This window comes from Pseudonaja textilis, chromosome 3 (assembly GCF_049901715.1).
Source record: "Pseudonaja textilis isolate UNSWEBS1 chromosome 3, rPseTex1.2, whole genome shotgun sequence".
NCBI lineage: Eukaryota > Metazoa > Chordata > Lepidosauria > Squamata > Elapidae > Pseudonaja > Pseudonaja textilis.
The window spans coordinates 173655339-173669934 of record NC_141992.1 but is presented as its reverse complement, the minus strand read 5'-3'; the positions used below and the strand labels follow the sequence as shown (position 1 = coordinate 173669934).

The 14596-nt window shown below is 37.4% G+C and overlaps 1 protein-coding gene across 8 annotated transcripts in view; it reads left to right on the top strand.

Annotated features, from left to right (window-relative positions):
• The window catches only part of RUNX1T1 (RUNX1 partner transcriptional co-repressor 1), a 148804-nt gene that overhangs the window by 91200 nt on the left and 43008 nt on the right, over positions 1-14596 (top strand). For all 8 annotated transcript variants that reach the window (XM_026705982.2, XM_026705980.2, XM_087931494.1 and 5 more), the window contains 3 exons: positions 826-1067; positions 2987-3076; positions 9861-10042. In XM_026705982.2, the coding sequence (XP_026561767.1) occupies positions 826-1067; positions 2987-3076; positions 9861-10042 (514 nt within the window). The remainder of the gene's footprint in view (positions 1-825; positions 1068-2986; positions 3077-9860; positions 10043-14596) is intronic.

Here is a 14596-nt window from a genome sequence, read left to right as displayed (position 1 = left end):
GGAAAGAGTTTCCTAGGTATGGCATCTTAATCTTCTGGAAGAAAGGTCAATGAATACTTATATGTGTGTGTGTACATTTTAACAGAATGCTTACTTTGGTAATCAGGTTTTCATTCCATTAAAATGGATCGTGTGCTCCTGTTGAAGCCAACAATTATAATTGCAAAACTATATGCATTCAAAGTTTTCTTCCTGAAAGACAATAGGAAGCTGTATATTTGCATCCTATTTAAAATGTACAGAAAATATATAGTTATTCAACATGTTGTTCTCTTTTAGGATAAGATTAACGTTAGGCCTGAAAAAATGCTGAGGGACTTATTTGGATTTTGAAAGCATGTTGGAGGAACCCTCAAAAAATAGCTGGGATTGATTGTTTGCAAAATGTTGCTATGATTGATGTAGTTTTTGCAACTAATCCTCTGGTACTCTAATTTTAAGTTAAAGTCAAATAGGATAGGGAACTCAAAGAATCCACAGGCCTATTTCTGAGGATCTAATAAAAGAGCTATTGCCCAATGCTTTTTTGAAATCTAAAGTGTTTACTGCAATTTAGCTACAATATGTTTACTATTCAAGAAAGCAAGAAATTGGTGAACTGATAGGATAATAGAGTTGGAAGGGACTGTGGAGGTCTTCTAGTCCAACCCTCTGCTTGGGCAGGAAACCCTATATCATTTCAGATAAATGATTATCTTTAAACCATCGCATTTCACCATTGTTTATTTGTACCAAATAGTGCCTTCAGAAATATTCTAACTTAGGGAAATATGAAGCTGAAAAAGCTCTGATAACATGTCTTTTCCTTCTTCTTTCCTTTTTTAGTAACTAATGGCACGAGCCATTCACCAACAGCTTTGAATGGGGCTCCTTCCCCACCAAATGGCTTTAGCAATGGCCCATCCTCCTCCTCCTCCTCATCTTTGGCTAATCAGCAACTACCACCAGCTTGTGGAGCTCGGCAGCTTAGCAAACTGAAGAGATTTCTTACAACCTTACAACAGTTTGGCAATGACATTTCACCAGAGATTGGGGAGAGAGTGCGTACCCTTGTGCTAGGACTTGTGGTAAGTGAATTCAATGATCGAATGACTGGATTTCTTTCTTTCTTTTCAGACTTTCCTTGAAACCTCCCTTTTATTTATATACCTGGCAAGAAGATAAGTGGTACTTACATTTTATTTATTTCATTTATACCCCAGCATTCTTCCAAGGGGCTCAAAGAAGTGTTTTTAGCCTGAGCTATCCTGTTGAGGCAAGTAAGTCTTAATAATTTGCCCAATATTTGAACCCTGTTTGAACTCTGGATTTCCATAATACTCTAAAAAAAATATTCCTGTTTCCTGATTTTAGAACTAAAGACTGTCCTGCACATATTATGATTGGAATTTTAGGACAAAGAAGGAAAGTACTTTAGCACACATCCCAGACTTAATTTATAAGCTGATTAGCACAAGATAAGGTGATGGCCATTAAAAGACATCTTCATGGATCTTAGGAGCCATGGTGGTGCAATGGTTAGAATGCAGTATTGCAGATTGACTCTGACTCTGCCCATTGCCAGGAGTTTGATCCTAATTGGCTCAAGGTTGACTCAGCCTTCCATCCTTCTGAGGTCGATAAAATGAGGACCTAGATTGTTGTGGGTAATATGTTGACTAAACAGCTTAGGGAGTCCTGTAAAATACTATGAAGCAGTATATAAGTCTGAGTGCTATTGCTTAGATCTCTCAGTAGCTATTAAAAATAACGTAGGATTTGAAACCATTTCTGTTAGACCTCCAACCATATATGTTTTTTGTTTCCAGAATACTATGGCTGTGCCACCATGAAATGAAAATAATGGATGTTATGGTCTGATTCAGCATACCTCCTATGTTTTGTATTCCAACAGTAGTAGATATTGAGCTTATGTTCTATTTAAATGAAGAATGTGGGTTTATTAGTACTTTTATGTCTCAGATACTCAAATTAAATATAGGTTTCAGCAGAGCTTTCACATATTTTTTTAACTTGGATTGTATATAAACATGACCCTTGTACTCAGGGTCAATACAGGTAGTCCTGGACTTACAACAGTTCGTTTATTGACTGTTTGAAGTTATAATGGCATTGAAAAAACTGATGGATGACCCTTTTCATACAAACGACCATTACAATATATCCATGATCACGTGATCAGATGCTTGACAACTGGCTCATATTTATGACGGTTGCAGTGTCCCAGGGTCATGCGATCACCTTTTGTGACCTTCTGACAAGCAAAGTCAATGGGGAAGCCAGATTCACTTAACAACTGAGTTACTAACTTCACTACTGCAGTGATTCACTTAACAATTGTGGCAACTAAGGTCATAAAATGGAGCAAAATGCATTTAACAACTGTTTCATTAGCAACAGAAAATTTATGTTCAATTGTGGGTGTAGGTTGAGTAGTTGAGGACCCCCTATACTGAAAATAACCTTCAACATGGCAGCTGCATCTCATTCTGAGTTTACAACTGATTAACACACACATACTGCACTATATAAATTGAATCTCCAAAAATCTTTATGGAAAACACTATAAAAAAGTCAATACATACTGAGTTATGACTGGGCCATTATTTACTGTCTTGAAGCTTTGTACCAATAGCAGTATGAGTAGTAACTGTCATGCAGAGACAATTGACTGTTAAATAGATGTTTCTGCTAGTTTGGTACTTTCCCCAAATATATTATCCCTTTTCTGTTTGTCATACATGAGGTACAAACATGACTGCATAAAGACATGAATTTAAATGAAACCAGACCTTTTTTTCCCCAGAACAAATATAATCTTAAGGGTAATCTGAATTACAGGAATACAAAAACAAAATGGTGGTATTTTTAATACTATATTAATGTGAAGTTTTTCTTGGGGTAAAATACTGCAAACCTAATGTATATTGCCAAAACATTTCTATTATCCATTTTACAGAGTCAGATTTTTTTTTTCATTCAACAGAACTCTACTTTGACAATTGAAGAATTTCATTCCAAACTGCAAGAAGCCACTAACTTCCCACTGCGACCTTTTGTCATCCCATTTTTGAAGGTATTGCACAGATCATTGATCTGGAAACTATTTTAAACCATATCATTGCTCGGTCACAGATGTGTATTATAGTTCTGCTTTTTAAGAGAGTGAGGAAAATGATTCTCATTTTTAAGGGCTCCATTCTTAGTGTAAGTGGGATAAACTCTTTTAGAATAATTAGTTCCTATATATTCATAGCTAACTAGACAGAATTTGTCAGCTCTATAACATCTATTTTCATTCTATATTCAAAGCACCATTATAAAATCATTTTTCAGATGTGCTACCTCATACTCTCTTCAATCCATTTTCTCCTGTGTTTGGTTGATTGACAATACCTCCTTCACCAGATATAGCTCCATTGATCCAACCTCATGCACAGCTTGGTTTATTATCAGTAGCAGTAAAAAATGAAATCACCTAATAATGTTCCTGCTGTTTCAGTAGCAAAGTTCAAGCTAAATTTCTGATACTCATATTTAATAAGGTAGAAAACACCAGCTTTACCACATCCTGTATTCACTATTCATAAGACAACTGAAGGGAGTAATGGGGAGGGTGGAACATGCTATGATAGATAGATAGATAGATAGATAGATAGATAGATAGATAGATAGATAGATAGATAGATAGATAGATAGATAGATAGATAGATAGATAGATAGATAGATAGATAGATAGATAGATAGATAGATAGATAGATAGATAGATAGACAGACAGACAGACAGACAGATCCAGGGTCTTCAAACTTGACAGCTTTAAGACTTGTGGACTTCAGCTCCCAGAATTCCTCCTCCAGTCATGTTAGCTCAGGAATTTTGGGAGTTGAAGTCCACAAGCCTTAAACTTTCCAAGTTTGAAGGCCCTTGAGATAGATAGACAGACAGACAGACGGACAGACTCAACACATCCAGTTGATCTCAAGAGAGAACTAAATTGACAGAGATTGCCACTATAGCTACTCAAGTTCTGTATAAACACTGCTAGCTTTTTGGCACAATATATATTGCACTGGAAGCTAATTGGTTGTTCTGACCTAGGCTTCACAAAACCACAAAGCAGACTCCTTGTCCTGACAAAACCCCTTTTATTTAGGCTAATGTGAATTCCTCATTCACCTCTAGCAAAGTCCCAGCAAACAGACTTTCAAGAGTGATTTACAATCACAGGCCTGGAGATAGCCTGATAGCCTTATCAGACTGATAGCTTCCAAGCACAACGCTTTAGCAGAAAGTACTTGGCAAGGAGTCAGGAACAAATCTTCACCCTAATTAAATGAACTAATTATCTCCTGCAAACACCACTCTCCTTTTGCTCTCGAGTCGACCCTTGTTCCTTAACTGTTCCCTTCTCCTGGCAACTCTGTGCATGCACACATTGGGAACAGGCTCCAGCTGTTCTTCTGCCCCACTGCTCTCCAACTCTGAAGGCAGCTGATAATGTTGGACGACCCTGGCCCCATCTCTCCCTCCAGCGCAGAGTACTTGTCAGAGCCTTTCCCAGACTCCAGGACTGGCCCATCTTCCTCCCCAACCCCCTCACTGTCTGAGTCTGCCACCAGCTCCACTGGCCGCTGGCAAGCCACAACACTGTAACTGATGCAGTGCATAAAGCAAAGGTGTTATATGGACATATCCGCTTCTACCTGGCCTTTGCATTGAGTGATCTTCAAGAGCTGCCCTATGTAGAGTTTATTCAGTTCATTTCACATATGATGTGATGACAACAAAGCCCATACACAGATAGTTCTCCACTTACAACAGTTCATTTAGTGACAGTTCAAAGTTACAATGGCATTTTAAAAAGTAACTTATCACTTTTTCTCACATTTACAACTGTTGCAGCATCCCCATGGTCACATAACCAAAAGTCAGAAACTTGGCAACTAACAATTCATACTTATGACTGTTGCAGTGTTCCCAGGATCATGTGATCACCTTTTGTAACTTTCTGACGAGCAAAGTCAAAGGGGAAGCCAGATTCACTTAACCCTGTTACTAACTTCACAGCTGCAATGATTTATTTAAACACTGTGGGAAGAAAGGTCATAAAACTCACTTAACAAATCTCTCACTTAGCAATATAAATTTGGGGTTCAACTGTGGTCATAAGTTGAGGACTACCTGTATATACTTTGAAAAGACTCTTCTCTGAAACTTATACAGTTGAACATTACAAAGTCCAATCAGAATCACCTGCAGGATACAATGCTTTCATCAAAATAATGAAAACAGAATCATACTGCACACTCCACCTTACAAATACTGCACATGTCTACAACACCACAGTACACAAACAAAAGGGGTGAAGCTTTTTCTCAGCAATATCTTTAATCCAGACAGCTAGGTTAGACCTGGTGATTTGGCTCATAATATATTGCATGTATTGTGTCAGCTGGCCAACAGAAAACCCTTTTTCAACCTCTTGCAGATGTCTCGAGCTTTTCCTTCCCCCTTAAATATCCTGTTCAGAATCACCAGCTTCCTACAGCAAGGAACTAGTGATCTGAAACAAAATCATTCAGCAGAGTGAAAGCCTCATTACTTTCCACTTCCTTCAAGCAAACTTGGTCAAGATTTCTGTGAGGAAGGGGTCTTCAATAAATATCTACAGGAAGCAATTTCAGGCTTTCCTCATATGTCACATTACTGAACGTGCCTTTTGCACGTTCACTATCTAATATCAAAAGTCCGTTAGCTTCATATGGTGCCCCCCAAAAGGGAAAGCATTGGCTCTACCAAGCATTTTTTTAAATATAAAAATGTATACAACAAAAGAAAAACACATGCAGACCATGGGTCATATGATTTTCCTCAGTTACATGGAGTAAGCAATGCTGATTTATTGGATTTTTTTTTCCAGGGTAGTGGGTTGGAGCAGAAAATTTAAAGGCCTCTTTTAAAAAAGCAAATATTCCCAAATCCCTAAAATGAAAAGGAGGTTAAGAAGTAAAGCCTGTTTGCTACAGAAATATCTTAAAGTTTTGAATTCCCAGATTTTCCCTCGGGCATTGGGTCTGGATGGTAATTGAGTCTAGTGTATAAAGCTGTTGTTGTTATTAGATTTTGCTTTTGCTTTTTTTCCAATAGTGTATTGGAAATTTTGCTCAGTCACATTGTATTATTTATATTTAAATCAGGGATATAGATATTTAAGCTATTGTTTTTACTTTTTTGTTATTAGTTGTTGGCTTGTTTTTCAACAGTCACGATTTATTAATTTCTCACCTTTACTGTTTTTTATAAAAACCTCAAGGTAGTGAACACGCACCTATTTTCACCACAACAAAAAGCATGTGAGGTAAATTGGGTTGCGAGAGAGTGACTGGCCCAAGATTGCCCAGCTAGCTTGCATGGATAAGACAGGACTTGAACTCACAACTTCCAGCTTTTTTAGCCTGGTGCCTTAACCACTAGATCAAACTCACTCAATATGTTGTCAATTTTCTATGTTTTATGGCTCAACTATGTTGAGATGGGCATCCATTTAAACCATATAAATAAAATAAGTAATCACCCATAGGCTTTGTGGCTCCTACCTAAAACAAAGTCAACAATGTTGCCCTCCCCATCCCCAATTCATTATATATAAATTATGAGATGGCAGTCCCAAAGGAGCTTTTATAAGAGGCAACTGGACTTTCTTGTTTTTCTTTGAAGAGGTTTCACTTGTCATCCAAGTGACGTGTTTGTCTGCTTCCCAGCATTTCCCAGGATCTATATATTACTACAGTTCACTTTGGCTAGATAATGATCTTGCATATTTTTGTCAAGGTCACTTTCCTTTTGCCCCACAATATCCTACCCCTTCTTCCAAGTATTCTACTTAAAACTCCAGATTTCAGAGCTGAAGAAGCTTCTTGGATGAGAAGCTAAATGTCTTCAAACAAGAAAGTCCAGTTGCCTGTTGAAAAAGCACTTTTGGGATAACCATGACTTGGATTACTAAGAATCTCCACAGACATATGAGGCGGCAGAATATAAAAGAAATTACAATGTATTACTAGTGATTGTTGTATGATAGAACTTATTATTTTACTGTAATATTGTAATGCATATGAAGCTAGGATGAATCTAGAATTATTTAATCAGAACAAATCTACAACTAAAAAAAATTATCTACAACTAAAAAAAACAGAAACTTTAATTTCAATTCAAAAGCAACTTCTATCATTTTAAATATCCACAGTACATACTGGTTATTCATTCTTATTATCCACTTGCTGTACAATTTTTTTTTCAGTTGTTTAACAAGACACGTGGGGAGAGAGAAACATTCAGTTACAATTCTCACATCAAATGAGTTTTTATTTCTCTGTGTCTTTAAGAAGTATTTCAGTGTTGTACTTCATCATATCTAAATATTATCATCGTGAAGAAGGCGACTTTAAAAAAGGAATACAAAAGGGAAGAAGGGAAAAAAACTACAAGAATACTCCTAGACCTTTCCATCATTACTTCACACCATATGGTTATCATATCATTTATTTGGGATCACTAGAATCAAAGATGCAACTTCTCTTTTCTTCTTCTAATTTTAGTGCTTTTCCTCAAAGGAGACATTAATGACAAAAACCATATGGTTGTGGGAACACGGGCCTTAATAAGTGCATTGAAATGCTGCTGTAACAATATGCATTAAAGTCTTGTTTTCATTAAGCTAATGTAACTCACAGACCCTCAGTTCCATTTTGCATTTATGGAGAAACATTTACTGGAAGGATATTAGACACTGTTCTAATTACCTAATCTGGCACCAGAATTAGAGCAAGCAAAATTGCTTTGCATTACCATATTTTAAAAAAAAATGGCAGGAGATGTTTATGGAGTCAGTAAATTAAACAGAGTACTAAGGGAAAGAGTGCATGTATTATGTCATTTGTATGTATACATTTGTTAATGGTCATGTATATGTCTCTCATTACTTACTTGCTTATGTAGCTATGCATATTTAATCTATCAATTATAACATAATTTAATATATTTCCCAATCCCAATAGGTATTTTAAGTACAAATTTCTCTAATTATAAGTTCTTTTTTCTTATTAATTAATATTAATTTAAAACAAGTTTTCAGCAATTCTTTGTGAATGTGCCTGATTTAATTCAATTTTAATAAAATATTAGAAGCTTATGGATCGCATCATTCCATTGCAAAGCTTGTTTATATTTTGTGACCGGGGTTTCTTTTTCAAACACATATTAAGCCCTTTTCTGGGGATGAGCCAAAGGAGCCTGGCCAAAAACATCTGCATGCAAGATGTCTAGCACATGATATCATTTTCCTAAATACCATTTGGGAATGATATTTAAAGACTGCATAGATGCATTCATATGCAAGGCTGAAAACCCTGCCTACATAGTGCCAGGAAGAAAACTTTGGTACAGATGGGAAGAAAATAGCAAGTAGATATGAGTGGGCTTTTAGATGTATGTCCATATACTAATGTGAGTTCTACCTATGCTATTTCAAGATGAAAACTTCAGAAAAATTCATGAAATTAATATTAATTTATAATCCTGTTTCATTATCTGGTAGAAGGGAATGAAACTTTTAATGCCTGTGAGAAGATAAATGTGGAAGCTTCCAATATGGGCACAAATAAAGAATACACACGATGAAAAAGCCACCCAGAAGTTTTCTTGTTCACGTTTATAAATACACACACACACATATAGAACTTCTTTGGCTTCTTTGAATAACATTTTTTTTTAAAAAAATCACTTATTAAATTAGATCTCTAGAATTAGTTAGCATAGCAGAACACAACATATGATGGATTCTGCAGCAAACAACCACCCTTTCAACAAGCTGAAAAACATGCCTGCTGAAATTTATCACATGGTACCTACTGCAGACAACTCACATCATACCACATTCAGCACAAAACATGCACATTAACAGAGTTGGAAGGGACCTTGGGGGTCTTCTAGTCTAACCCCCTACTCTAGCAGTTGTTTAATTTTTCCTGCAAAATCCAAGTTTCATGGGACAATTCTTGATTTGGACGTGTGAGATAATGAATTTTCATAGCAGACAGAAAATTATAGAAGCTCTGTGAGTCTTTTAAGATCACAGAGAAAGTTTTATTTGCTCTTTAAGAACTCTCCTCTCTCCCTCCTTCCATGTGTGAGTGTGTGTGTACATATCTTTCTTTCCTCTCCTATCATCCTGTTCTGCCAAAGAGACCTTCACATTCCCCCAAGCACACTGCAGTATTTTTCCCTATTCCTGCCTGGGGCTGAACACAGCAGCTGGAGAAAGGCCAGATGGTCACAGAGGAGAGAGATGTTTGTTGTTCAGTATGGCAAAGCATATGATAGTTTTTCTTAGCCAGGAGAGTTTTGCTTTCCACTCTCCTTTCTAGAAAAGCCCCATTCAAAGCTTTGTATTATTGGCAAAGGTACCAAATCATGGTTTGTTGACACTGTAACTATGTTTCAGTTTTGATAGAATTTATTTTTTTTCATGTTATCAATGTTTAACACTGGGGCAAAAGACGAGGATTTTAGCCTTCACAGGCCCAGTTTTCTCCTGATGTGTTGGGATTAAACATTGCAGAATTTTGCAGTGTCTAATCCCAACACATCAGGAGAAAACTAAGTAATCTACGCAGACAAGTCATGTGGGAAGTAATTGAGAAAAATTGTTTTACATTCCATTTTTATTTATATATTGTAACTGTCCTATTGCTTCTTTTTGTTAACTCATAAAACATTTTGTATGCACATTTTATAATTGACAACAGAAAGAAGGGGAGGGAGTAACTGCCAGAACCCTGACACTTTTCTGTTGTTCCAGGCCAATTTGCCCCTGCTACAGCGGGAGCTCCTACATTGTGCAAGGCTGGCCAAGCAAAATCCCGCCCAGTACCTCGCTCAGCATGAGCAGCTGCTTCTGGATGCCAGCACCACCTCACCTGTTGACTCCTCAGAGCTGCTTCTCGATGTGAACGAAAACGGGAAGAGGCGAACTCCAGACAGGTAAAATATCTGTGAGCATTCCTTCCAGGTGAACCGTCTTTGCAATGTTCATTTTGTCTCAATACTATGCCTTCTTCTCCCTGCACAAATATCACAGATCTCCATCATCCAGCAAAAAAGCATGAAACTTCTTTCAGTTCATAAAGATGGGTGGACGAGCATAAGCAAAGTAGACTGATGGATGGATGGGAATGGAATGTGTTACTTTTAGCTTTAGCCTAGGAGAAGACTGGCATACAGTAAAAATAAATAAGCTACAGTCAGAAAATGAAGCCCTTGGAGTAAAACTATCCACTCTACCTTTATTGGACAGAAGGGATTTCAGTGCATTGAGTCACTTTGACTGCTGTTTCAAAATATTTAAAGAGGAATTGTTAAAGAGAAAATGAGAGTCTGTTACCACATTTTATTGGAGTCATGTAGATAGAAAAATGTGTTGCACAAAAGGGAAGTGGATTTTGATTTAGCACTTTTTATAGATTATGAAGCAGTTTATAGTAATAGCACAGTTGTTGTGATGACCCAGGGTGGGATACAAAAGCAACAAAGTCACAAAAACAGGTGAACTCCCTTTAATTCCTTCAACTTGGCTTTGAATGTCCAATTATCACTGACTGGAGAAAAAAAACTCCCCCACAAACAGTTGCAAAAAGGAAGAACTTCCGTTCAAACTCAAAAACCATATAAATTATAAATAGAAAAAAAAACACAAACCACATTGAGCAATTAAGGAGATCAGGGAGGATAAGGTCTTTAAGATATCCGCAGATATTGAAATACACACACTGGGAAGGACACCAGAACTCAGATAAGAACTGACAGACTAGAAATATTTTCACGCTTTGCTTCCAGAACTGGCCCATGTGCAGTTTGTCTTTTTAAACAGTCTTCACAGCTGCAGCCCATGAAGGGGATCAAGGCCCTTTCCTTCCCCATAGACTATGCCATTCACATTTCTACCTTATCCGCTCCTCCCTGCATACCCTAGGATGAAGAGGGGATGGGCCTGGGTTTTCCTCTGAATGCCCAGCCAGCCTGTGCCCTTCCCCAGTTTCCTCAATAACCTCCGGAGCCACACTCCCACTCCCTGTTGGCTGTTCCTCCTCTCCCTCGAAGTCAGATTCTAACAGGTTCATGACAGTTGTCATAACATTGTTAACCCACAGTTTCTACATTGGAGCTAATCTAACATTGAAATGTATGATTATTATTGAATTCAACTGTAGCATATATATTATTTTGCAAATTATGTAAACATACTGGGTGTGATTTAATTTGCAGTGAACACAATTTTCATATTGAAGAATGCTTATGCTCTAAAATAGACCCACTTCTTTACTTCCAATGTCTCCATTGAGTCCATTAGAATATATGCAACTTGAACTACCCAGAATGTGGGGGAAAGTATACAGAATTGCCTTTTGTCAAAATATCTTACAGTAATGTAATAGTTAATGACTAAAATTCCTATATATTCCATATTGGCCTGCACATGATTGTCATATTTGACATATTTGGATAAATGTGCTGAATATATTGAAATATCAGATCTTGCACATGTAATAAACTAAATTTAATAAGGGTCTCAAAGTTGCAGCCTTGTATAAAATATATTGAATGACCACCTGCTGGGTGGCCCATAGACAGTACTCCAAGAAGAGCAGCAAGCAAAGATTACCTGTTGGCTGGTTTTGGATCACCACAGCATGTCTCCTGGACACAGTAAGATCTGGTTGGCTGAGCTCCACAGAGGTGCTGCTCATTAGTTTTCCACTCCATGGCAGGTTGTGCTTTGGAGACAGTGCCACACTTTCTTAGCAGGGTGGCAGGGAATCAACACTTCTCTATAGAAAACAGGCCAAGAAGGTTGAGCTGCTTCAAAGAGAGAAGAAGAAAGTAGTCAAAGAGGAAGGAAGCTCTGGCCTCCAATTCTCTTTGTTGGGGACGGGTGGGAGAGACAGTAGAAAGCAAGAGCTCTTTGCAGGGAGAAAAGAAAAGGAGAGGAGAGGAAAAGAGAGGAGAAGAGAGGGCAGAAAGATGGAAAAGAGAAATAAAAAAGATTGTGTGCAGCTGTTAGTTAAATACCATTTAAGTAGCAAAAGTGAAATTTTGTTTGATTAGTGAAATAGTTTGATTGTTAGATTTTCATGCTTCTAACTCCTTCTAGACCTCCAGGGGCTTTCAATAGTGCAGTGGTGGCTAACCTTTTTGGGCTCCTGTGGCAAAAATTGTCCACACGCTTGCATACTTGCGCTCACGTGCCAGCACCCAGAAGGCAGTGCGCATCCCCCATGCCCCTACATATGTGTGCACAATCCCCACTCCTCACCCCTGCTGCCCCCTTACCTGCACTGCACCTCACAGCTGATTTTCAGCTGGTTTGAGGACTTTTTTGGCTTCCCAGAGGCTTTCGGAAGGCTTCTGCAGGCTTTTCAGGATGAAAACTAGGCCCGTTTCGTCACTTCCGGTATTTCCGGAAAAACAGGAAGTGATGAAACGGGCCTGATTTTCATCCTGAAAAGCCTGCAGAAACCTTCCTAAAGCCTCTGGGAGGCTGAAAAAGGCCTCAAATGGGCCGAAAATCAGCTGTGAGGCTCGCGCATGCACAGTGAAGTAAGCTTGCCTGCAGCTCATGTGCCAGCACAAATGGCTCAGTGTGCCACCTGTGGCATGCGTGCCATAGGTTTGCCATCACGGCAATAGTGCATATCATGCAAAATTCAGTAAGTCCCTGGGTTAACAACATTTCAGTTTAAGGAAGACTCGTAGTCTAGAAAGGAGCCTATTGTAGCAAAGTTTGTGTTTAATATACAATGATTCAAGTTAAAATAGAATAGAATAGAACAGAACAGAACAGAACAGAATAGAATAGAATAGAATAGAATACTTTATTGGTCAAGTGTGATTTTGTCTTTTGTCAAGGAATTTGTCTTGGTGTAAATACTCTCAGTATACATGAAGAAAAGGTACATTTGTTAGGAATCAAGATAAATAAATGTTATTTAAATACACAATGGTTCAAATTCATTATACAATACTACTTATACAATAATACTGTTCCAGCTTACATACAATTTAATTGAAGGACAGACTTTGGGTATAGAACTCATTATTAAACTGAGGACTACCTGTAATAAAATACCATGGTAACCTGAACAAAATCCATATAAAATATAGAGTATACTAAGAAAATCAATCATAATAATGCAATATAAATATACTGTACAAAATAAAAGTTTAAATATACTCAGTACTCAAAGCCCCATGAAAGAATTCAGTTGTTCTGAATATCACAATCATGGGCAATCAAGATCCAATTTTTAATAAGACTGTTCTATAAAATAGGTAAAATAATTAAAAAAAATATTTTTGTCTGACCTCACTTCTCTCATCTCAAAAAAATGGGGAATCACTAGCAATTTTCCCAGAAGGATCACCTCTGATGGGTCAGCATAATTTAAAGCAGATAGTCCAACAAATGTCATTATAAACATATATTTAATGGCACATTATGATATTCTTCAGGGACGTGGTGGCTCGGAGGCTAAGACACTGAGCTTGTTGATCAGAAAGATCGGCAGTTCAGTGGTTCAAATCCCTAGCACTGCATAATAGAGTGAGCTCCTGTTACTTGTCCCAGCTTCTGCCAACCTAGCAGTTCAAAAGCACATAAAAATGCAAGTAGAAAAATAGGGACCACTTTGGTGGGAAGGTAACAGTGTTCCTTGAACCTTTGGCATTTAGTCATGCTGGTCACATGACCATGAAGACATCTTTGGACAGCGCTGGTTCTTTGGCTTTGTAACGGAGATGAACACCGCTCCCTAGAGCCGGAAACAATTAGTATGTATGTACAGTTAGTATGTGAGGGGAACCTTTACCTTTACCTATGATAGTCTTCACTTTTGACCCATGAGATGTATGGAAAACCTCTCAAACTCTAATAGCTGTACTCACTACAGTCTGAATTTGAGACCCCTAGATCAGATCATGCCATAAGAATGTTTTAAAAGCTGTATCTTTTAATTGTTCATTTGACTCACAGTTATAAACCCTACTGGTTTATAAGTACAGTTATAAACCCTACTGGTTTCTCTACTAATTTGAATTTCTCTGGTTCTTTGGCCATGTAGTTTGTTACTAATTTCTTGCTTAATTTTTTTGATTGTAGCTTTCTCTGCAAGATTATTTTAAAATATTATTTGTTGATAAAGCTTCTTTAATTTGACTACTTTTGTGTATAACATGAAGCCATTGGTTGGCAGAGTTCATTGAATTATCTAGAAGGAAAACTGATTTTAGTTAGACAACATAACAGTTATAGGTGATCCAGTTAAATAACAATTTTAACAATCTTTTATATAGTCAGGATCAAATGCTCATGGGATATTAGTCCACACTGAGATTAACGTACTTAGTGAAAGGCAACATTTTCATTCAACTAGAATCAGAGATTGTATCATAGCCAAAGCAGCAACAATATTTATACTTCAGGCATACAAGAAAAGACAACTTTACAGAGGTCCAAATATTCAAGGCTATGCTGAAGTTTGT